The following is a 25,066-nucleotide window of genomic DNA, read 5'->3' as shown; positions in this document are numbered from 1 at the left end:
ATTCCATTTGAGTAAATCTACCTCTGGTGCTCCAGCAACCCCAACGAATTCCGGTGCCCTCACAAACCCAGATTTCTGTTATCTGACCCACTGTTTTTACTGTGTCTATTGCCCATGCTCAAATTAAAACATGAGTTTCCCTTGATGAGTGACTTTCCTGATAACCTGAGGACTGAGAAGAAAAGAAAAAGAATTTCCACAACCTACTACTCTTTCTTCCTTTCAATTGAACTTAGGGGTGCTCAGCCATGGAGCTACATCCCTGGTCCTTTTTATTTTTTAATTGAGAGTCTTGTAAATTGCTGAAGTTGGCCTTGAATTTGGCAATATTCCTGCCTTAGCCTCCCTACACTTAACCATATCATGCCCACCATCCTTTATAAAATAAAAGTAATGTTCCCTAAATAGTCTGACCCCTGCCTACTACAAATCCCACACCATTTTCTTTTGACTTACTATATCAAAACTACATGTTTTCTTTCAGTTCCTGGAATACCTAGCTAACTCCTACTTATTTTAAGTCTCAACTGATATATCAGATAATCAGCCCCAACTCTTACACTACATTAGATTTTGTTGGCCTGTGTTCTTATTCTTTTCCTTTGTAACTCTTGTTTGTATTATATAAAATTTATTATTTACTTAATTTTTTAGTAACACCATACAGTAGTCCCCCCATCCATGGTTTTGCTATCCATGGTTTGTTAATCTGTGGTTAACTGCAGTCTGAAAGTATTAAACAGAAACTTTGAGAAATAATATGTTTTAAATAAATTTATTATATTGTTAAAATTCTATTTTGTTATTTAAATTCATAAATTATAATTCAGTATATATTTGGCTTGGTACCATCCATTGGGGGCTTGAAACATTTCCACCTAGAATAAGGCATGACTACTATAATCTTCTGAGGATAAGAACCCTATCTATTTTCTTCACTGCCATAGCCATACCTAGCACTATGCTTGCTGGCTCACAGTACATATCCAATAAATATTAGCTGAATGGAGGAAACAAATCTGTCAATCTGGAGTTCAGAAGACAAACCTGGTTATGTAATTTAAGTGGAGGAGTGCAGCATGTAAATAATCACTTATGGGAAAGAAAGAGAGTTCCAAAAGAGCTTGAAGCTGAAGTACAACAAGGAACCAAAAGAAAATAATATTTAAAGAAGGGAAAGAGTAGCTAGTGCTGAGAGTTCAAGAAAGAACTGAAAACTGTCCATTGGATTTAACAACAAACATTGTTAGTAACCTTGGTGAGTGTAAGCTTATGGTGAAAAAAATTCAATGTTTATTCAGGTAAAAACAACATCTAGTCATCTACAGTTAGTCTAATCTTTTAAACATTACATCAAAATCACTTCATTCAGTGATTTTGCTTCTTAGTACTTTGATAATAGTAATTATTTTCCAACTTGTATTCTTCTTGGTAAATGGATTGATACATTTTAGTCAAAGATAAATATTCAAGTTGTCAAAGTATGAATTCTTCTGTTTCTTTGGAGTGCAGAATATCAGTGCCAAGCATTGAACTTATAAGCAAAGTTGTTATTTGTAACTGTGTGTTTAAAAATAGAAAATTAAATTTTTAGTTTTTGTTTTCTTCTTGTACTTACTTTAGTGTTGGTTCAGAACATTTTTTAAATGACTAAATTTAGTTATTATTAATATCAAAACTGGAAGTTGCTAAAACTTGTTCATCTCTAAGCCTAAGCAAATGCAAACATGAATGTTTTGCTATATTCTTTTTGCTGACATTTGTTATTTTTCAGATATACCCTCAAAGATAATTCTAAAAAGCATATAGAAGTATGGGATCCTTCTCCAGAAGAAATTATTTCAAATGAAGTAAACAACTTAAGTCCTATGTCTGTAAAATCTCTACCTAATGAGAATTTCCAGTCACTTTATAATAAGGAATTGCCTGTGCATATCTGTAATGTAATATCTCCTGAGAAGATTTATGTTCAGTGGTTGTTAACAGAAAACTTACTTAATAGGTATACTATTATATGGAAAACATTCTTCCTATACTGTTTCAAAGATAACAGAAGTTTTAAATGTAGAATTTTTAAAATAGCAAAAATTTTTTATCTACTTAATTTTAATTTTTTCCACATTTTTTATTGGTGCACTACAGTTGTATTAATGATGGAATTTGTTGTTACATGTTTGTACATGCACACAGTATAACAGTATAATTTGTTTGGTATCATTTTCCAATACTTGCCTGCCCACTCTCCACCCCTTGGTCCCTTTCCTCTATTGAGCTCCCTTTGATTTTAATGAGATCATCCCCACCACCTTCCTTTTTCTTTTTCCTCTCTAGCTTCCACATATAAGAGGAAATAATTGACCATTGATCTTCTGAGTTTGACTTATTTCACTTAACATAATGGTCTCTAGTTTCTGCAAATGACATGGTTTCATTAAAATAGCAAAATTATTTGAACTAAACTAAAAATTTTAATAGTATATTTGTTAATTATTTTTACTATATTAGGATTTATTTACCCCACAAATTATTGAGCACCTACTCATGGCAGTGTGCATATAGGTGTTGGGGATAACAGTGGTAAAGAATATAGGTCTTTGCTGTCATGGAGCTTAAATTATAACAGAGGGAGAGATGATGAACAAATAAAACTTAGTATTGCAAGTATGTTACAGGTGATAGAGAAAATAAAGCATTTGGGGAGCAAAGTAATTTTTAAAAGGAAAACCTCAAAGATGCATGAAATTCACTTTTGAAATGGGCCTTGAAAGAGGTAGGAGGGAATAACCCCCTAAGAATCTAAGGAAAGTTTATCTCAGGCAAAGGGAAGAGCTAGTTACGTGGCCTGAGGTGGAAATATGCTTGGTATATTTAGGGAAGAACAGTTTGGCTGAAGTGGAATGACCAAGGGGGACAGTAGAAAACATGTTGTCAGAGAAAAAAAATGTTTTTAACTTTTGAAAGTCAAACATTTTTAATTCTTATATAGTTTAGAAGAAAAGATGATAACTGCTTATGAAAACAAAGAATGGGAACCTATTAAATGGGAAAATGATATGCACTGTGCTGTTAAGGTCCCAGATAAAAATCAGTGGCGAAGAGGCCAGATCATCAGGATGGTCACAGACACACTAGTAGAGGTAAATGCAATTATAAATAAATTGTGAAAATGAATGCGTTTTTGGACTTTTACTGCAGTTATTTAATCCAGTTTTTGTTATGCTTTCAATATTTGCAAAAATGTTTTTGAAATGTTGTCTTTCCATATTAAAATTGCTGTTTTCATAGGTATTGCTGTATGACGTGGGTGTTGAACTAGTAGTGAATATTAACTGTTTAAGAGAACTTCAAGAAAATCTAAAGACAATGGGAAGATTATCTTTGGAATGCTCTCTTGTCGATATAAGGTAGTTTTTAGCTGAATAAATTTATTTTATCCCTTGAATGTTATCATTTTAAATATTTCTCCTCAGTTGGTAGGGTGCTTGTCTTGCATGCATAAGGCCCTGGGACCAATCCCCAGCACCACAAAAATAAATAAATAAATATTTCTCTTTTTTGAATTGGTTCTTATCAGTATTAAATTAGTTAACATGTCCTGAAATTTTTATAAAATCTAGCTAACTCAGGTGTCAACAGGAGGAAAGATAACTATTTGGAGCACATAAATTTAGTGACATTAAGGAAATATATTATAGGTGAGTATGAATGGTATCTAGGTAGAAATCAAACTGCAAATATAAAAAGCTTTGAGGAACAATAAAAACAAATAGAAATAAATATACTTTGTAAATTTAGAATTACAGGGAAAGCTAAAAATATATTACCAAAAAAGTAGATTATAGAAGATTCTGGAAAAATGTCATAGTATAATTTTTTAATCTAGAATCCTACAATACAAGTAGTGCAGCTTGGATAGTAAAACTAAATACTGTGCATACTGATTATCTGCAAAAAAAAAAAAAAAAAAAGTTGGTGACAAATGACTCCTATGACCTCCCAAATATCAGCAGGTGGGAAATTCTATGCACCAAGACCCTCAGTAATCAGTTTGTTTGGGAGGAGATAGAGGAAAGGTAGACTGGGATTCTGAAGGTTCTGAGAATAGAAATCTGCAAGAGTATTTAATGGGAGCATGCAAGCTAATCTGAGAAGGGAAGTAATACAGGGTGGAATTCATAACTAAAATCAAGAAGTCTATGATGTGTCATAGTTCCCTTTTTTAACTGTATAACTTCTTCAGAGTAAACTGACATTTCTTTCCATACCATACACTGAGGAGAAGCTGCTGGGCATAGAGTTTAATTTGAGCAAGACAGCAGCAAAGGAAAAGATCCAGATTGAATCATGGAGCAAAGGGACAACATCTCACATTGAACTCCCATTAAGCTTCTGCACATTAGAGTAAAAGTTAAAAATATAGTGATCTCAGCTCTTAATCCCATTGAATTTTCAGTTTACTAAAGGATAATTCTTTAAAAGAGCCCAAGCATATCAGTCCACTTGCTGACTGTACTAGAATTAGAGAAGAAGGTATTGCCAGGTGAAACAGATTAGCATTTGCAGCCAAAGCTCCAGCCCTGAACTGGAGGAACAATGTAAGCCCAGTGTCCTTCCTAAGCATTTTTACTTAGAAGGGCTTCCACTCAGTGGCGTTTGCTATTTTTCATTTGAACCTATTTTATATACATAGATAATTGATTTTTTTTACCTAAATATAGAATTTATAGTTCTTCTTGTCATGTTTCATCTAATTGGTTTTGAAATTCAAATACTGATATTATTCAACACCTAGGTAGTACTCTAATAATGTAAAAATTTATATTTGTAAATTTGAAAGCATACTTCTGTGTCATAGGTTATAGTCCATTATGTGTAGGCTAAATCCAACCATATATTTGGCTGATAGCATAGTTTTTAAATTTTGAAATATTTACATTTTTTAAACCATAGATGTCACATTAAAACTTGAATTTCTGACTTTTGGCAAAAATCACAGTAACTAATCACTGAAGAAATAGTGCTGCCAAAAACAATTGGCCTTCCCTCTGGAAGTTCAAAATAGTCTACAACCTGTATTAAATAAATCTTAGCTCCTATTCACTTTAGAATACTGGATATCATTTTACATATGAGTAGCAGCTCCATCATTAATGAAACCTACTAACATCAATTCCTGTGATTTTTTTTGTGCTACTCAAAATTAACCAAATCACTTAAGACAGCTTATAATTTTGTACTGTATTGAATTTACTCCCTAATTTGAAGCCACTTGCTTACTATTTGGCTAAAAGATGTATATATACATATAAGCACATATATATGTATAGGTTTTACAGACATTGATATAAATAGGAATAATAAAAATTTGTTCACAAAACTAAAAAAACCTAAAGATCCTTTTAGCATTACTATAAAAACTTCAATGAACTCTGTGATATTTAAATTTTTTTATTTTTTATTTTGAAACAAGGTTTCACTATTTTGCTTAGGGTCTTACTAAGTTACTGAGGCTGGCCTTGAACTTGCAGTCCTCCTGCCTCAGCCTCCCAAGTCACTGGGATCACAGGCATGTCCACTGTGCCATCTGATTTTTTTTAATGAATAAATTATATTGGTTTCCCTTGCCTATGATCTTACCCACAAGGACCTCATGCAAAAACCTCGGATATTAGATAGATACATACATACATATATAGATATATTATAGATATATGTGAAGTATAGTTACTATACATCAGCATTGTCTACATTTATAATGTGCTTTACACATACTGGTTCATTTAGTTCTCACAATACTGACATGGGAACTATTATTATTCCTATATTATAATTGAAGCAACTGACACCAAGAAATTAAATTACTTGTCCAAAGTTAATCTATAAGTCTAAATTGGTTTAGTATGTTTTAAAACCTGATATTTAAAATTGAGATTAGAATAGGGTACCCTAGTGACCCTTTCTGTTCTGATTACTCATGGACCATCATGTTTAATGTTCTTGAAGAGTTTATTAGTAGTAGTTTCTATAGTCCACCTGTTTGCACAGAGTATTTCTTCAATCTTATGAGCACTTCTATTTTATGTATTTACTGGTAGTGGCTATACAATTATATATCTACAAGTTTTTTCAATATCCTGGATTGGAAAACTCAAGACTACATAGTATATAAATCCTATTACTAGTTTTCACTTCTCCCTTAAATTAGGTTCAATTAGAATATTGTTTTTGAACAGAATTCTAGCAATTTCCTGATTGTACCTAATCTTATAGACAGTTCCTGACATACCTTTTAATAGTATCTTATGGACTTGGATAGAATAATGTTATTATTGAGAATTCTAATGATTGTTAACCCTAATCTTAATGTTCACAACATACCTTAAACTATAGATAAGGTGTTAGAGGTAAGGAAATTGAATCTTCAAGAGGTTAAATATTTTATTATCCAATTAAAACATCAATTCAATTGTTGAGCTAGAATTATAAACAGGATCTGAATTTAGAACTGAAACTCTGGCCCCACTATGTTTTGCTACTATTCCAAGAAATATTTTTTCTGTAGTTTTTTTTAATTGTAATAAAATGGCATCACATAAAATTTGCCCTTTTGACCATTTTTAAGTGTACAGTTTTCTGATCTTAAAATTCACATTGCTGTATAACTTTTATCACCATCCATCTCCTGAAAATTTTTGTCTTCCCCAAATGAAATTCCACATCCCTAAATTTTTTAAGTATTACAGTAAATACCTTCAGATGTTCAAAAGCTAATATCTATGTGTATCAATAATAAATAATAGGGCTGGGTTGTGGCTCAGTGGTAGAATACTTGTGAGACACTGGGTTCAATCCCCAGCACCACATAAATATAAAGGTGTTGTGGACTGGGGTTGTGGCTCAGTGGTAGGGTGGTTGCCTAGCACATGTGAGGCACTGGGCTCGATCCTCAGCACATAAAAATTAATAAATAAATAAAGGTATTGTGTCCATCTACAACTAAAAAATACATTAAAAATAATAATAATAGAGGCTGGGGTTGTGGCTCAGAGGTAGAGCCTAGCATTCGTGAGGCACTGGGTTTGATCCTCAGCACCACATAAATATAAAATAAAGATATTGTGTCCGCTTATAACTAAAAAATTAACATTAAAAAATAATAATAGGAAAATCTTAATAATACACTGATTTTTTAATATATATATCATAATAGAGTTGGCCCTGCATATCTGCAGGTTCCACAACTTCAGATTGAAATGTTATAAAAAAATAGTATCTATACAGAACATGTACAGATTTTTTTCTTTTCATTCCCTAAACAATACAGTCTAACAGCTGCATAGCATTTACATTATACATGCTATTTTAAGTCATCTTGAGATGTTTAAAGTAAATATGGGGGTATGTTAGATAATATACCATTTGACATAAGGGGCTTGTGCATACTATTCATCTTGCCACTGCCACTGGAGATAGAATTACTGTCATATTTACTACAAAACACAGAATTGATTTTTAATTAGGGTTTCTAGAACCAGAGGTTAAAAGATGGCGTAAAGAAGTGGAGCTGTGGTCTCTAGGGTTTTGGTTTCTGCAGGAGTCCTGGAATCAACCCCCCATGAATAGCAAGGGGCAGTACTTGGGATTGATTGAACCCAGGGGTGCTTTTATCACTGAGCGACATCCCCAGCCCTTATTATTTTTTGAGACAGGATCTTGCTAAATTGCTGAGGCTGGCCACAAACGTGATCCTCCTGCCTGAGCCTACCAATTCACCAGGCTTACAGGCATGCACCACTGTTCCTGGCAGTGCAATTGTAAATATTAAAACATAACTAATTCTGGGAGTTACTAATAGTTTAAGCTTCTTAGCTCATAACACTGGTTGGTCTTAATAAATTAAGTGTTGGCATACTTACCAACTCCAATTTGATAAAGCCCCATGTCCAGTTGACAGGTGAGTTCACTTTTATAAACCATTTACCATGATAAAACTGACCATGTTATTTACTCAATTCATCAACTAAGTTCAGTTCATTGAGATTCTGGATTTAGAAACTATGTTTAGGATCCTGCCTGATTTACATATAATCTCTTCCTTATTCTTGGGGGTAGACTTGATGGTTAGAAACTTCTAAAGTCACTCAGTTTTAATTCTGCAAACTAAAATGAATGATGATGTTTTTTATTTATATATATATATATATATATATATATATACACACACACACCCTGCTTTTCATTTATTTGCCATTTAGTTTTTGTCCAAAATTATGATATTTCTAGTCATTCAAAATTGCATGACTATATCAATATGAGTAATTTTGTTGAATCAATAAGTCAACAATTAAAAACTGCGATTAAAAGTAAAATTTTATAAACTGTTGAGGCTCATATTTATGGGTAGTGATTCAAACTGAATTACAGAATACTTCCCAAAGTGGACAGCATAATCATCATTGCAAAGGAATGTTTTTGTTTTTGTTTTATTAAATATTTCCAGAGCACTTTCTGTGTGCCAGGCACTGTGCTAGATGTTAGGGAATATGATGATGGAAGAGTACACCATCCCTGATGTCTCATCTCGTTCACACACCTGAATATTTAATGATGAAGAATATTTAAAATGTTATCGACTTTTAGATATCTTCAGTTAAACTGTAGAACCAGGTATACATAAATAAGTTAGCATGTAGCATGGATTCTAAGTAGAGGGATGAACAAAAGGCTATGAAAATAGGGAAAAGAATTGTGAAGATAACATGAATCCATGTTCAAATTTATTTCTCACTACATATTCAGTTGGTTCAAACTATGTGCTTATGTATAATATTTCTTGTATATATCAATATTGTATAATATTTGTTATAAAACAAGTTGTCATTAATTTTTGTTTTAGACCAACTGGTGGGAGTGACAAGTGGACAGCAACAGCTTGTGACTGTCTTTCATTGTACCTCACTGGAGCGATAGCAACCATAACTTTACAGGTGGGTAGTAAGGTTAACAGTTACAAATGATATATATTGATTAATCATTTCATTAATGTTTTCATCAATTTTCTTGAGAAAATGCTTTTTTGGATTTTGTAGTGAACTTTGTTGGTCTTATTTCAAGGTGCAATGCCTATTTGATAGTAGATGTACACAAATGATTATATAAATAAATCAAGATATTTCTAAAGTAATATTAAGTTGATAATTTGCATGATAAAATATAACATGTTTATGCTAGAGCATATTTCTGAAGTCTTCTAATATTCTTTTATTAAAGTGGAAAATTGAGCTTCTAGATAAGTCAAAATTCATTGTAAGTCATAAAATATATATTTTTGAGTATGGAATTGAGAATAAGCACTTATTTTTTCAGAATATTTAAAAATATTCTTTGTATTCCCTATTTTTTCTAATTTAAATGTTTTGCTGCATTAATTATCAGAATTTTATCATTTTTCCATGTTAACTTTTTCTGTGTATAATTTTTTGTGGAGTACCAGGGATTGACCTCAACCACTGAGCCCTATCCCCAGCCCTATTTTGTATTTTATTTAGAGACAGAGTCCTAGTTGCTTAGCACCTTGCTTTTGCTGAGGCTGGCTTTGAACCTGTGATCCTACTGCCTCAGCCTACCGAACTGCTGGGATTACAGAGCTCCTAATTCCCTCATTTTTATAACTTTTTCCATATGAAACAGAATTTATGGCTTGTAGATATTTTGCTTTCTGTAGGAAAAAAGGCACACCTTGGAAAGTATATTTTAATTCTATAATTGACAAAGAGTTTAGGGGAATAGAAAAACATATTAAGTGGTGGTGTCTTTCCCCCTCGTTTGGGTTGGAAAATTTTTTTTTCATTTTGTTTCCCTTTCTTTTCGTTTCTTTAGTTAAATTTTACCTTGGCAGTAAAATTTATATTCCTCATATATTTCATAAAACAAATATCTGTCCCCATTGATCTTTCCCATGCTATTTTTCCTCGATATATTTAGATATCAACATATCTTTACTCAGTTGGGAAACTTCTTTGGCTTGCTTAGAGAAATATAGAAGAAATGCCTGAGAAAAGTACACTATTTATCAAAATATTTTTCTTTTGTGTCTTTTATTTACTGTACTCTTAAATCACTACAGGAAAGCAACACAACATGGCCATTACCTGTGAAAATTTTCTGCAGAGATGAAAAAGGAGAGCGTGTCGATGTTTCTAAATATCTGATTAAAAAAGGTTTGGCTTTGAGAGAAAGAAGGTACAGACTTTTTCAAATTTTTGATATCAGTTTGTGATAGATACTTCTTATTTACCTGTGTAAGTTTTTATATAGGTGTGCTTTCAAATATGAATTGCAGGGCTGTGGATGTAACTCAGTAGTAGAGCACTAGCCTAGCATGTGCAAGGGCCTGGGTTCAATCCCTAGTTCAGAAAAATAGAAATCTAAATTGTATCTTATTTGCTCTTAAAGATAATTTAAAAATTAATCTCTGAGGAGACAACAATTTCTTCAGAATTATTTATTTCTCTATTCAGGTCAAACAGCTTGCATATGTTCTGGCTTTTGTACTTTCTCTTTTTCTTTGATATTTACATTCTAAACCAAAGGAAAAGGGAACAAAAATATAGTAGGTACCAGATCTGACTGAGCCCCTTGGCATGCTTTGGTTAGACAGAAATCTTTGAGCTTTGTGTTAGAAATGGTAGTTGGTATATACAATATATATTTATGTAAAATAGAAACAAATAACAAAAAAGTAATTGAACAACATTTACATTTAAAGATCCTTTTGGGTCTGAGTTTGAGGTTTAAGCAACTTTGGGTCGCAGGGAGAAGGATTGGGATATTACTACAACCCTAGCTTATTCCTTTATCTTCCTTCCAGTTGTGGAAGTAGATTGAAATTGCAGATATGTTTCAAGCAGCCACTTTTGTGCCATACATGTCACAAAATGTATGTGGTTACCTGATGAAATAGAAAGAGAAAACAAGAAATCAAAAATAAAATGGGGCCTGCAGTAGCTGGCCAGGTGCAGTAGATTCAACCTAAGTTGCCTGAACCCTGGCGCACAGACTCCACATATTTTTTTGGAGGGGGAGCGGAAGGTGTACCAGGGATTGAACTCACAGGCGACTCAACCACTGAGCCACATCCTCATCCCTATTTTGTATTTTATTTGGAGACAGGGTCTCACTGAGTTGCTCAGTGCCTCACTTTTACTGAGGCTGGCTTTGAACTCACAATCCTCTTATCTCAACCTCCCGAGCCTCTGGGATTATAGGCACATGCCACTGCATCAGGCTCAGGCTCTATATCTTTAATGTGCTTCTCTTGGGGGTTCGTTCATATACTTTAGGTTTAAGTAACTCCTTGGCAAAAGAAATGAATTGAAATGAAAACTTCTAGACAAGTTAATACTACCAGCATTGTCTGTCACCAATTTTGAGGTGTTTTTTTTTAATTGTTGTTGTTTATTTTTTACTGCTGTAGCAGCAATGAAATTACTAGCTATCTTAAGACAGTGAGAGGGAGAAGTTAGTTGAGGGCATTAAGTAATAACTTTATGAATACTGTTAAAGGAAAAGCACAGGAAACTAGAAGGAACAAAATTTTGACTGCAATTCTACTAAAACGCAACCAATGTTAATACTGCCTCTGTGATTTTAGTTTTTTGTACGGTAGCATGCTTTTCCTTTAAATGGAAGAGATATCATGAAGTAAACAAAATTGAAAATAGCATATTGCTACCAATACCTAGTATCTGAGTCATTGTTTTAAGAGATCTGTATTTATATTATTTTATGTGTGTTCTACGTGTGTTCTACTATGGACTAAACTAGGATCAACTTGGAGGTATTATGGATTGATTGATTGATTGATTGGGTACTGGGGATTGAACTTAGGGGCACTCAACCACTGAGCCACATCCCCAACCCTATTTTGTATTTTATTTCGAGACAGGGTCTCACTGAGATGCTTATTTAGCACCTTGTTTCTTTGCTGAGGTTGGCTTTGAACTCCCAATCCACCATTTAGCTCCATTGTACAATACTGAGGATATACTTCTTAGGAGATTTTATGAAAGAATAGTGTATAAATATCAGATAGTACTTTAAAACATTAAAGTGAAATTATACTGCTTTTTTCCTCATTAGTCTCATTTATAACTTAAAATAACTTTCACTGTAACTTAAATAATGCTCATTTCCATGTAACAAATTAGACTAGTATACCCTAGACAAGAGCAAATATTTTCTTTAAATGTTAAATATATTTGAAAGATTATTTTTATATTGTTTTCCCCAGATTTTTATACTTGCTCCTGTTTAGATATGTTCTTTTTTGGATGTTACAGAATTAATAAATCAAATAACAGCCATTCATCTGAGAAGTCTCTGCAGATCCCCCTGGGACAAGAAGATTTAATAGTTACCACTAAGTGTATTAAAATTAACTTTGACTCTGAGAAAAAAGCTACTGATTCAATCAGTGAACACAAGGTATCTGAATTTAAGGAGCAGACTTCAGAGCCAAGAGCCATTGGGTGCTATAAACCACCAGTTATTCCTAATATGAAAGTATTTGAGGCAGTAGTCAGCTGCATTGGTGATGATGGAACTATATTCATAGTACCTAAATTATCAGGTAAGCTCTTTTATGTTATAAAGGATTCATCAGTAACAGTGGTCCTAGCAGCTCAAGTTCTCCAGTGAGATAGTGACAACCAGAATACATGGTCAAGTAATTAACCTCTTTTTATAGGGCTGTTAGGAGGATTAAATTATTTCATAGAAAACATGGCAAAGTGCTTTTTATGCCTAGCACATAAAACTTATTCGAGTTTTTTAATTATTATTTTAAAATAGCAATGTCATGTGTTATAATTAGGGCTATTCTCAGTATAAGAAAGTAATTTAGAATTTCCATTAAGGAAGATTGCACAACACTTCCAAATACATTAAAATGCATGTATAATTCTTTTTAAATTAACATTTACTGTGTTGATACGAAAATAAAAAATACATCAAGCTCTAAAATCAGAATTTGAGATGATACGATGTGCCAACGAAGGTGTTCAAGGTGTTCTTGAACTTCTCATCTAATAACTACACAGAGTTCAAGAAAAAGGAAGTAAAGAACAAAGCTCCTTCACTGAAAGTGGGAAATCTAACAGGAAGCTCTCATATGAAGATGGGATCCCAAAGGATTTCTCCCAAGCTTAATGTTAGGGACAGGGTGCTGATCATATTAACAGTGACTATAAGTAGATACCCCCATTTTTTTTGTACTGGGGATTGAACCCCAGGAGCATTTTACCACTGCCCTTTTTATATCCCTATCCCTTTTTATTTTTTATTTTAAGACAGGGTCTCACTAAGTTACTGAGGTGAGCCTCAGCTGGGCATGGTGGAGCATGTCTGTCACCCCAACAGCTTGAGAGGCTGAGGCAAGAGGATCACAATCATAGCCAGCCTCAGCAACTTCGTGAAGCCCAAAACAACTCAGCAAGACCCTGTCTCCAAGTAAAATATAAAAACAGGCTGGGGATATGGCTCAGTGATTAAGCACCTCTCCCTCATACCAAAAGAAAAAAGTAAAACCTCACAAATATAGGCATTTATATACAAAGGAGTCCAGCCTGGTTATAAGAATAGGAATAATGAAATTTAATAACAATAAAGGAGTTAGGATGTGATTAAATATTTGACAGAAGACCAGTGGGTTTTTAGAATCATGGTATATCAGGACTATCACTGAATTTTCCCTCCTTCCATGGTGCCAAAATTTTTGTGCATCTGTAAATATTTTAGTCAACTTTGCATTTCTGTGACCAAAAGACCTGAGATGAACAGTGTAAACAAAGTTTATTTTGGCTCATAGTTTCAGAAGGTCAGTTCATAATCAGCCACCCTCCATAGTATGGGCCTTTAAGGTGTGAGGCAGAACATCATAAGGGTACAGAAGAAAGTAGCTCAGGACCTGGCAATCAGGAGCACCAAGAAAGCTTCATTCACCAGGGACAAAATATAAACCTCAAGGAATGCCCATAGTGACCTACTTCTCCATCCAACCCTATGTACCTACAATTACCACACAGTTAATCCATATCAGTGGATTGATCTGCTGATTAGGTTACCTCTCTCATAATCTAATTAGTTCACCTCTGAGCATTCTTGGATTTCTCACACATGAACCACAATGATAAACCACAGGTCAGCAGTGGTACGAGTAATTGGCAGAATTTAAGACTTAGAAACTTGAGTGATTTTTCTGAACATCCAAAGTACTGTCCCAGCATGGAAGAAGAGCAAGGCCAGATAGCTTCTAAAGGTTTCTGGTAGATCAAAATCAGCATAAAATGATGTAGCCTACTACATCTCCTTTATTTTCCCATATTGGGACTTAACCAAGTGAGGATGGTTCCAAGTTTAAAAAGACCTGACATTTATATAAGTTTGGAGATTCTATGAAAAAAGAATACTAAAGTTTGTATTTATTTGAAATAAGAAAAGAAACCATAAGAAATAACTGAAATTGAGGTCCTTTCTGAAATCTTCTTAGTTTAAAAGCAAATGCTTCTTAATTACAACCTGGGCTCATCTGGAATATTCTGTAACTCTTAAGACTCCAGCACTTAACAGGCTTAGACACCATTAATTCAACTCGTGGGCCCACCTGCCAATAGGGTGTGGTAGCTATGAATTTATTGACATTTTCCTCTCATTTGTTGATCTTTATAAATACTATTTTTAACTGGAAAATAGAATAAATCTGTGCAACTGGCTGTTCTAAAAGAAATGAACAGTGTTTGAGACCTGTAGTAAAAATAATACTTAATCCAGAAGCTTTGCTTGACATGTTAGTCATTGCTAAAACTGGTTGACTATTACTAGATGCTTTACATCTGGTCCTGCTGCAGTGCTGATAATGTAGGTAGGTGTTATCATAGTTAGTTTACAGAGAATAAACTGAAGTGTATGGAGAGGTAAAGGAACTACTCAAGATCACACAATTAAAAATGTAGAACTGGGATAGAACCTGATTCCAGCCTTTGCCTTCTATGGTACCACTTATAAGGATATATAGTCACTGTGGAAATAGTGGGCCAATCTGTAGGAAAAATAAAATTAGACTTTTCACTATTATATTGTATCTAAGTAACTTGTATTATGTTTTATTAGCTGTGCTGTCAAAATGTCATCTCGAGTTGATAGTTCTTTTATATTAGCCTACTTGACATGGGTTTAGAGCTCTTTATGATGTTTGTACTCTCAAAATATTATTAAAAAATCAGAATAATTATTTATATGGGCTTAGTACATTTTAAAACATATAGAAGATACTGACCAAGTTAGATTTTATGAAAGTTTTATTATGAGCCTGATTTTCAATTCCTTATATTACCTAAGTTATGAAGTTATTAAAAGATTGGTGATGACTTTTTTTTGAACAGTGTAGGAAATTTTTCCTAAATGCTTTCTATTTTTAATAATTTCTTCAGAATTTGAGCTGGTAAAAATGATGAATGAAATTCAAAGTAATTTAAAATACCTTGGTCTTTTGGAACCTTATTTCTGGAAAAAGGGAGAACCCTGTGCAGTGAGAGGATCAGATACAATGTGGTATCGAGGCAAAGTAATGGAAGTTGTAGGTGGCACTATCAGGGTAAGTTTAATATTCTTTTGTAACTATTCTGGCTAAATGCTGTAGCATTAAGTAGTCTTTTGATATGTGAAAATTTGATTAAAGCGCGTTTTGTTGAATTCAGTCATTAGATACATTACACTTGTATTTGTTGAGTACAGTTATTAGATGCATTCGCTTTTATTTGTATTATTATGCTTTTATTTGTATTAAGGATTTCTTTTCAAATATATTTAATAACCTGAATAATGGAAGAACAGAGGCAGGTAGGGATTTAACCTCTTGTGCCTTGGACCACTTAGTTGTAATCTGTGGTCCTGTGTGCACACATGGAATTAAGTAAAACTTGCTTTCCAATATGTTTAGATCTCCTTGCAAATTTGTTTGTGGCCCAACTAGTCCTTTCAGGATAAGGATTAATTCACCTTTACATAATAGCGAGGTAGTACTCAAATTTCATTCAAAATCTTCAAAAACAGCTTCATGCATTGAATACTGAATGTATAAAAATATGGATTAAAATACCTTCAAAGGGGCTGGGATTGTGGCTCAGCGGTAGAGCACATGCCTAGCACATACGAGGCCCTGGGTTCGATCCTCAACACCACATAAAAATTAATAAAGGTATTGGTCCAACTCCAACTAAAAATATCTTTTAAAAAAATACCTTCAAAGACATGCACACCTATAATCCCCAGCAATTTAGGAGTCTGAGATGGGAGGATCACAAGTTTGAGGCCAATTTTGGCAACTTAGCAAGACCTTGTCTCAAAATAAAATTTTAAAAGGGCTGGGAATGTGGCTTAGGGGTAGAGCACCCTTGGGTTCAATTCTCAGTACCACAAAAAAATAAAATGGAGAGAAGGAATATAAGTAAGGAAATAAAATTGATGAAGATATTTCACACTTGAAATGTGTACTTTTAATTCAAGTGAGGGGGAAAAAATAAGTCTTGTTTCTACTTGGTCAGATATTTATTTTGTTAGATATTTAATAATTATATAGCATTTTAAGGGTTTTTTTTAGCTTTTTCACATCTGTAATTCATATTTTATAATTTTTTACAACTGTCCTGGACTAAATTATTACTCCTATTTTAATGAAAAAATTGAAGTTTAAGTTCATTGACTTGCCAAGGTTGCCCTGTCAGTGAGTAGTCATATTGGAGTCTATATCCTAATCTGGACTAATTTCTAAATTTCTGTCTTGTACTTTTTCTGCTGAACTACAAATTTGTAATGGTTTTGATGGAAATAAAATGGTTTCAAATTTTGGGTGAATACTTAAAACAACTGGATACCCACAGTTTCAATGTGTTTATAATCATGTGAGTCACTTTTTACATACATTTGAGTTATTCAGATAACCCCTACCTTTTCTTCTTTATTACAAAAGTGAATTGAAGTTCAGTTTTTATCAAGTTATCACACTTCATGAGCTATACATATATGGAATCCAAATAAATAAGATGGTGAACTATTTATTTAATTTCTCATAATGTCATAATACCTTAGTTTTATTTTAAATGTATTCAGTAGTATTTTGATAGTTTAATCATTAGGTTTTTTCCCTTTTGGTCATTTTACATTTACATGAATTTTTCATTACTTAACCTGATACCTAACTGATACTTAACCTGATACCTTGCAAGTTTATCCTATGGTCAACATTAAATAAACATTTCATTAAGTCAGTCATGGAAAGATAATGCTATGTGTTCTCTCTCATGTGGAAGTTTTTTTAAAAGTTGATCTGAATGCAGAATAGTAGAATGTAAAATAGAGGCTGGAAGGGTGAGGAGAAATGTGATACGTTCATTTTGCTGAGTTGAGACAGAAGAACTACCTTATTGGCATTCCTTATTTTTAAATCAGAAACTGAATTAAAATTTTGAAAAAGAGTTGCTCTTAATTAAGGAAGGCCTAATAAGGCCAGTTTCTTAAAAAGAGTTTTGTTTTATAGGTTATGTGTAAGAAAACCTTTGTACAATGAGATTTGATATGCTACAGAATAAGGGAATATAATGTTCTTTTTTTCCTACAAATTTTTCAAATCCAAATTTAACTATCTAAACTTAGTCATTTTGTTGTGGTGGTGGTTGTTAATATTAGATTAATATTGTTAATATTAAACAATTAATTGTTAATATTAATTAATATTGTTAATATTAATATTAAAGCTGTCCCCTAGCTTTTAGTAACAAATTTTAACCATAAATTTTATTTGACCTGTTTCAGGTACAATATTTAGATCATGGATTCACTGAGAAAATTCCACAGTGTCATCTTTACCCTATTTTACTATATCCTGATACACCACAGTTTTGTATTCCTTGTCAGCTGTATCATACTATACCAGTGAGTATATAGTAATTTGTAATAAGTAATGCTTAATAATTTTAAATATTTTAAAATATTTTTTAGAAATTAGAATGTATTATTAAATCCCTTTCAGTTGTAACAAAATTAATAAAATACCTACAAATAAGTTTAATAGGACAGCTAAAAGGTCTTTATATATTTATATATAAAATTATACTTAAGAATATAAAACATCTGAGTAAATGAAAACATAGTATGTTCATAGATGGAAAATTGTAAAATTATAAAAATGTAGTTATTTCTTTATTGAATAAAATTACAACAAATTAGCTGGAAGTCAGATTTTAAAATAATGTATTAATGATCTCTTGCTTCATAACAAAGTTAAAACTTAATGATCTAAAACCATAACTTATACATTAGTTTTTGTGGCTTCAGAATTAGGAGTGGTTTAGCTGGGTGGTTTGAACTTCGGGTCCCTCATGATACTGCAGTCAAGATGTCCACTATAACATAGCCGTCAAGAAGATCTGCAGGGGACAGAGGAGCCACGTATATGTAGATGGCTCATTACTTGCCTCTTGGCAGGAAGTCCTACTGCCTTGCCACATGAATCTCTTAACAAATGAAAATATGACAAATTCTGCTCCCTAATGAATAATGTATTGTAGCCCTGTATTAGTATTGCATTGATATATGGGTCTTTTAAATTTTTTTAAAATTATGATACTTTGTTTTTAATGTAAACTCATTTTAAAAATGTTATGCTTTAAAAGCATGAGTACTGTAGGGAGAATCTCAAACTATTATTTTTTAAAGATCATTTTATCTCAAACCAATGATATTTTCTGAAAATGGCTTATGTGTTTTATATTGCTATCTAGTATTACCTGTTGATAGCTACTTCTTTGTATATTTATTTGCTCTATGCTTTGTCTCACTTTGTAAAACTGTGAAAGAATCTGAGTGTATTAATCCCACATAGGTTGGGAATGTCTGGCAGCCAGATGCAATAGAGCTTCTTCAGGAGCTGCTTTCAAAGAGAGAGGTGGATGTTCACATTATGGTAATGTGTCTAAAGCATATATGGTTGGTTTAAATTATCTGCCATAAAATGTTATAATTAGCATCATTTGAGCAATATTTTTATGATAAGCCATCTTATTATGTGTTCAAATGTGCATATGAATCATCCTTTAACATTGGAGAAGTTACTACTTTGGTTCCTAGGCTTGTTTTAAATAAGCTTAATTTTGAGCAAGTACCTGAGACTTTCATAACCAATAAAGTCAGAAATTTGAAAGAGTATTTATTAACATCTCACTTACTTGGATACAGGAAGCAATATCTCATTGTTGAAGATGTTCATAAATATATGCAGCAGTTTTCAGGATACTGCTGTGTTTACACTGCTGTGTTAGGTAATCTAAGAAAGCCTGTCATTGACAAGCCCTATCCCCAAAGACCTTCTCTAGTTAATGAAACAAGACATAAACCTAAAAATCTCACACCACAGAGCAGTGTGCTGAGAGCCAAAAGAAGGGTAAAAAGGGCAAGTACAATAGAAATTCAGAGGTGGTGAGAATGGAGGTATCCCTTAAAAAAAAAAAAAAATGGTAGAGTTCTCCTGACCATGAAAGTGAGTGCACGAAGGCACAGTGAGTTGGTTTTCAGAAATATACAACTGACAGGATGGTGGAGGCTTTTGTGAGGAAGAGGAGTGGTGATTAGGATTCAGCAGACTGAGGTAATAGTTGCTGGGCCCCAGTAGAGGTTTCTGAGCCATGATAAGAAGGTTAACCTGTAGTTGTTTGAGGAAAGTATTTTTGTATTAAAGTGATAAAGACCTAAAAAGAGCCACAGACCCAATTAAATAATAAAATGGCTTATGTCAGTACTAAGAGCCCCTCTCTTAGCTGCTCATAGACTACATGGCAGGTCACTGAAGTAAGGTACAGATTGAAATTTTTCAGTTGGTCAAGGTGACTTTCTTTGCTGCTTAGCTTAACATAGTCAGAAGAACCATTGTAGTATAGCAAAGACTTCTGTGTATGAACATGCCTATATGTGCTCCTTGTCCATATATACTAAAGGAGATACAGTCCTACACTTGTAATTACTTAAAGTATAGAGCATTCCAGAAATGCCTGTCTTTGTGGGGCTTCCATTTTAGTGGTGGGAACCAGAAAACAAGAAAAAACAAACTATAAAATCTATTGGGTTATGATAAGCGCTTGAAAGAAAAAGCAGAAAATGCTGATAGAAAGAAGTGCTGCTGCTGAGGAGGAGGTTCCTCATTAAAAACAGTGGTCAAGTGACATTTGAGTCTAGATCTTAAAATGGTGAGAAGACAAACCATCCCGGTTCTTGGAGAAGGTGCCAAGGGCTCTGAGGTTGGAGCAGTAGCCTGTGAAAGGAATAGCAGAGCTGCTGCATTGAGGGCCTGTGTTGCCTATATATACACTGTAGGCTCTGATGTGAAATATATCTAGTATTTCCCTCAGGATATGATGATGATAGGAGACAGAGTCTTAGGAAAAGATCCAAGCAGGGAGATCAGCTGGAAAACAATTATTGTAACTTAGTGAGAAGATGAATTGAATTGAGAAGATGAATTGAATTTAGACAAGGGTGGGACCAGTGGAAATTTAAGCTTACCTACTAAGGTTACAATCAATACCTAATAATTGTGAATGGACTTTATGCAAAGTTACTTTTTTTTTTCTTTTTTGCTTATTTGTTTGGTGGGGGAAGTGGTGGGGGCGGGGTTGGTGATGCTGGGGATTAAACCTCAGACCTCACGCCTAAGGCAAAAGCTGTGCCACTGAGCTATATCCCCAGCCTTTAGTCAGAGTTTTAAAAAGTCATTGTAATGAATCCTGCTTTTAGACTGTTTTAATTCCTTCTCAGGTGTGTGTATTTTTGTTTTATTGTTTTATTTGTATATTTTTTTTTGTATATTGGTAAATATATTTTGTATATTTTGTATTTTGTTTGTTTTACTGGGGATTGAAGCCAGGAGCAATGTGCCACTGAGCTACATTCCCCGCATTTTTCTATTATTTATTTTGAGACAGGGTCTCACTAAGTTGCCGAGGCTTACCTTGGTAATCCTCCTGCTTCAGCCTCCAGAATTGCTGGGATTATAGGCATGCTTCACCATGCCCAGCTAGACTTAATTTCTTCTGATTCCTGCCATCTTTATATTTTTTAACTGAACTTTATTTCTTCACCTCTACACCTTTTCTCCCCTCTACTAAGTATAAATTATTATTGTTGTCTGAAGTTGACATAAATAGTAAATTATATATGGCTTCTAATAAATAACTAGAAAACATTATACTATTATGGCATGTAAATATATTTTACAGAAATCAAAGTCAAATACCAGGAAGAAAATTCTATGAAATGAGCATTAGTCAAGCTATCTGCTCATACTGTTATTGTTGGAAGCCTGATTTCATATTTGTTGACTATAACACATCAAATAAATCTTATTTTTTAAAATAATAATCTTCCTTTTTTGAACTTAACATAGGAATTGCCTGAAAATCCATGGGGGAAATTGTCTGTTCATCTCTATTTTGATGGAATGTCACTTTCCTATTTTATGACACACCATAAATACTGCACTTTTGAACACTGTGAAGAGAGATTTAAAGAAGTAAGTGACTTTCTATAAGAATCTACACAATAGAAAATATCTGATTAAATTGTTACATTGTATACCTCAGGTCTTAAATATGATTCTATATATCTGACCTAAGAATGAGAATTTGTAAATTCTTTGTTGAGAAAGCAATATACTGCATCATGCTTGTCCTGAAAAACTCTTTATTTACATTAAGATTTAATTAATGTTTCTGTACCTTCAAAATTAATGAGATGCCATGTTATCCAGTATTGTTTGAACAAGGGAAGCACGTTATAAAAACTCTGTAGAATTCAGTGATAGAAAAAAATGCTCCTCAGACAAAATGTTTTTTTTCCTTTGATTTGACAGGAAGGAATAATACAAAACTCTAAAATCTGAAGTGCTCCAAAATTCTAAACCTTTGAGTGCCAGCATCATACTCAAAAAGTTTTCAGATTTTGGAGCATTTTGAGTTTTTGGATTAAAGTCTGTGTAAGTAATCCAAAAATCTCCAAGATCTGAATTGTTTTGGTCCCAAGTATGAGGGATATTCAAACTTTATGAAGTTTTTGCTGTATATCTTCTTATGGAAAACTTAGAGCCATATTTTCAGCATAACATATTAAAGAAATAGCCTATTCTGTAGCCTACTGCTTCCATTTTTAATATTTTAGATATATTTTCACATTTCAAGCTGCTTAAAATCCTTGAGAGGAGTAGTATATACATAATAATATTTTATATCCAAGATGTTTTTATTTCTAGAGAAACAGTTTGCTTGTTAGGTGTTTAAACATTCATTTTAGTGATAGTATACAACCAAGCAAAAAAAAAAAAAAAGTTTACTTTCTTCTCTCAGTCATAAAACTGCAATGTCAGTTTGTATCTGTAATCCTCAAACCAGCTTTTTTTTTTTTAAGCAAAGACATATATGTGTGCATGCATGTGCAGACATGTATTATCTAAAAGTTTCTCCATGTATTAAGCTCAGTTGATAAAAATTACTTAGCCTCTTTTCCAGTTGTACTCTTCACTGTGCATATTTTAAAAGGAAAAGTATTAGGTACCACTGTCTCCTAATAAACTAATTATCATTGATACATATTTAGCATAACATAATGCCTCCATATCTGTGGGGATGAAATATGAAAGTGCTTTAAAACAATATTATGTAGATAAAAATTGTTTTATTTATTAATGATATTATATTGTTTTAGAAACCAGCAGATTACAATAAAAAGTATGAGGAAGAAAGTTGGGAAATAAAATTCGAGGTAAGTTATAATCCAAATACTTTGGAAACTTTGCATGCTTCATAAAGGATCTGATATAGGATGAGGAAGTAAGAACTTTCTTTATAACTGCTTTACTGATATATTATTTATATACTGTATGTCACCTTTTTAAAATGTACAGTTCAGTGGTTCTTAGAATTATTCACTGATGGGCTGGGGATGTGGCTCAAGCGGTAGCGCGCTCGCCTGGCATGCGTGCGGCCCGGGTTCGATCCTCAGCACCACATACAAACAAAGATGTTGTGTCCGCCGAAAACTAAAAAATAAATATTAAAAATTCTCTCTCCTCACCTCTCTCTTTAAAAAAAAAAAAAAGAATTATTCACTGAGTTATGCAACTATTACCACTAATTCCAAAACTTTCCAAAAAGAAACCCTGTAAAAACAGTACTCATTCCCCGTTATTCCCCAGTTTTATGGCAACCACTTAATCTTCTGTCTCTCTGGATATGCCTGTTCTAGACTTTTCATATAAATGGAATCATACAATATGTGGTCCTTTGTTCCTTAGTATGTTTTTAAGGTCCTTGCGTGTTATTGTACATAGAAGTATTTCAATCTGTTGACAAATAAAATTCCACTGTATGGATATATTCTGTTTATCCATTCATCTGTCGATGAACACTTTGCTTGTTTCCACATTTTGGTGATTGTAAATAATATTGCTATGAATATTCATGTACAAGCTTTTATGTGAACATGTTTTCCTTCTTCTTGGGTGTATACCTAGGAGAATTACTGAGTCTCATGGTAACTATGTTTGACATTTTAGGGAACTGTAAAACTCTTTCCCAGAGGGGCTGCACCATTTTGCATTCACACCATTTTCTCTATATCCACACCATTTTTTGTAAATTTTTTTTATCCATCCTGATTTTGATATACATTTCACTGATGATAATATTGAGCATATTTTCATGGGTTTGTTGGCCATTTATATTTTTTCTTTGGAGAAATATCTATTCAGATCCACTGCCTATTTTTAGTTGGATTATCTTATTATCTTTTTATTGTTGAGTTATAAGAGTTCTTTATATATTCTGTATACAATCTCTTCTCAGGTACAGGATTTGCAGATATTTTCTCCATTCTGTGGGTTATCATTTCACTTTCTTGATAGTGTCCTTTAAGCACTATAACTTTTAATTTTGGTTAAGTCAAATTTATGTGGTTTTTTAGTCACTTGTGTATTTTGGTGTAAGGAGAGTTTTAATAAATTAAGCTTTATTAGTAGAATTTTATTTATTTGATATAAAGATAACATGCTTGTAGTAAAGTAGGTACTTTGTAACAAATCAGTAAAATTCAGCTAAAGTCACTTTTGCTGAACTTCCCTAGATATAATTTTTGCTTTGGTTTTGTCCAGAATTTGAAAATGTTTAATAATAATGAACTAACCTACAAATAGGTGATGATTTTATTTGCTTATGTTATTTATCATATTCTTTAAGAATAAAAATTAATTTTTCTATATTTTTATGGGTGCATTATAGTTGTACATAATGGTGGGATTTGTTGTTACATATTCATACATACATACAGTGTAACAATATAATTAGGCTAATATCATTCCCCAGTATTTCCTCCTTCCCTCTTCTCCTGTATCCCCCTGATCCCTTTCCTCTACTTATTCCCCACCACTTTTCATTTTTCCTCTCTAGTTTCCACACATGAGAGAAAACATACAACCCTTGACTTTAAGTTTTGCTTATTTAATTTAATGGTCTCAAGTTCCATCCTTTTCTTGCAAATAACATAATGGAATTTTTTCTTTATGACTTAATAAAATTCCTGTGTGTGTGTGTGTATATAATTTTCTTTATCCATTTTTATTCTTTTATCCATTGATAGACAAGGAGTAAAAAGTACGTTTTAAAAAGATGTGAGAATGGGGGTGTAGCTCAGTGGTAGATCACTTGCCTAACATGTGCAAGGCCTTGTGTTCAATCCCCAGCACTGCAGAACAGAAGAGATGGATAAGATAGATACTCACCTTTTTTGATGATTTTAACTAATCTTTTAGCATTTCATATATAATTTTAGTTTTATTAGAAAATAATTATTCTAAAATTATTCTGAAATACTACAGAAGCATGTAAAGGCAAAAGGAAATTGCCCCTGTTCTGCACCTCAGATACCCCAGTCCTATTCATTAGTGCCAATTATTGTTGATGGAGGACAAAAG

The 25,066-nt window shown here is 33.0% G+C and overlaps 1 protein-coding gene across 2 annotated transcripts in view; it reads left to right on the top strand.

Annotated features, from left to right (window-relative positions):
* Rnf17 (ring finger protein 17) overlaps positions 1-25,066 on the top strand; it is a 107,649-nt gene that overhangs the window by 71,073 nt on the left and 11,510 nt on the right. The window contains exons 20-30 of one of the 2 annotated variants that reach the window (XM_027941526.2): positions 1,775-2,002; positions 2,987-3,137; positions 3,286-3,404; positions 8,897-8,987; positions 10,127-10,242; positions 12,342-12,631; positions 15,489-15,652; positions 17,869-17,988; positions 18,938-19,018; positions 21,491-21,616; positions 22,804-22,860. In XM_027941526.2, the coding sequence (XP_027797327.2) occupies positions 1,775-2,002; positions 2,987-3,137; positions 3,286-3,404; positions 8,897-8,987; positions 10,127-10,242; positions 12,342-12,631; positions 15,489-15,652; positions 17,869-17,988; positions 18,938-19,018; positions 21,491-21,616; positions 22,804-22,860 (1,543 nt within the window). Of the gene's footprint in view, positions 1-1,774; positions 2,003-2,986; positions 3,138-3,285; positions 3,405-8,896; positions 9,000-10,126; positions 10,243-12,341; positions 12,632-15,488; positions 15,653-17,868; positions 17,989-18,937; positions 19,019-21,490; positions 21,617-22,803; positions 22,861-25,066 lie in introns of both variants that reach the window. The other variant, XM_027941524.2, reaches the window with a different exon arrangement.

Source organism: Marmota flaviventris, chromosome 4 (assembly GCF_047511675.1).
Source record: "Marmota flaviventris isolate mMarFla1 chromosome 4, mMarFla1.hap1, whole genome shotgun sequence".
Classification (NCBI taxonomy): domain Eukaryota; kingdom Metazoa; phylum Chordata; class Mammalia; order Rodentia; family Sciuridae; genus Marmota; species Marmota flaviventris.
The sequence above is the reverse complement of the archived record's forward strand: the minus strand, read 5'-3'. Positions and strand labels throughout refer to the sequence as shown.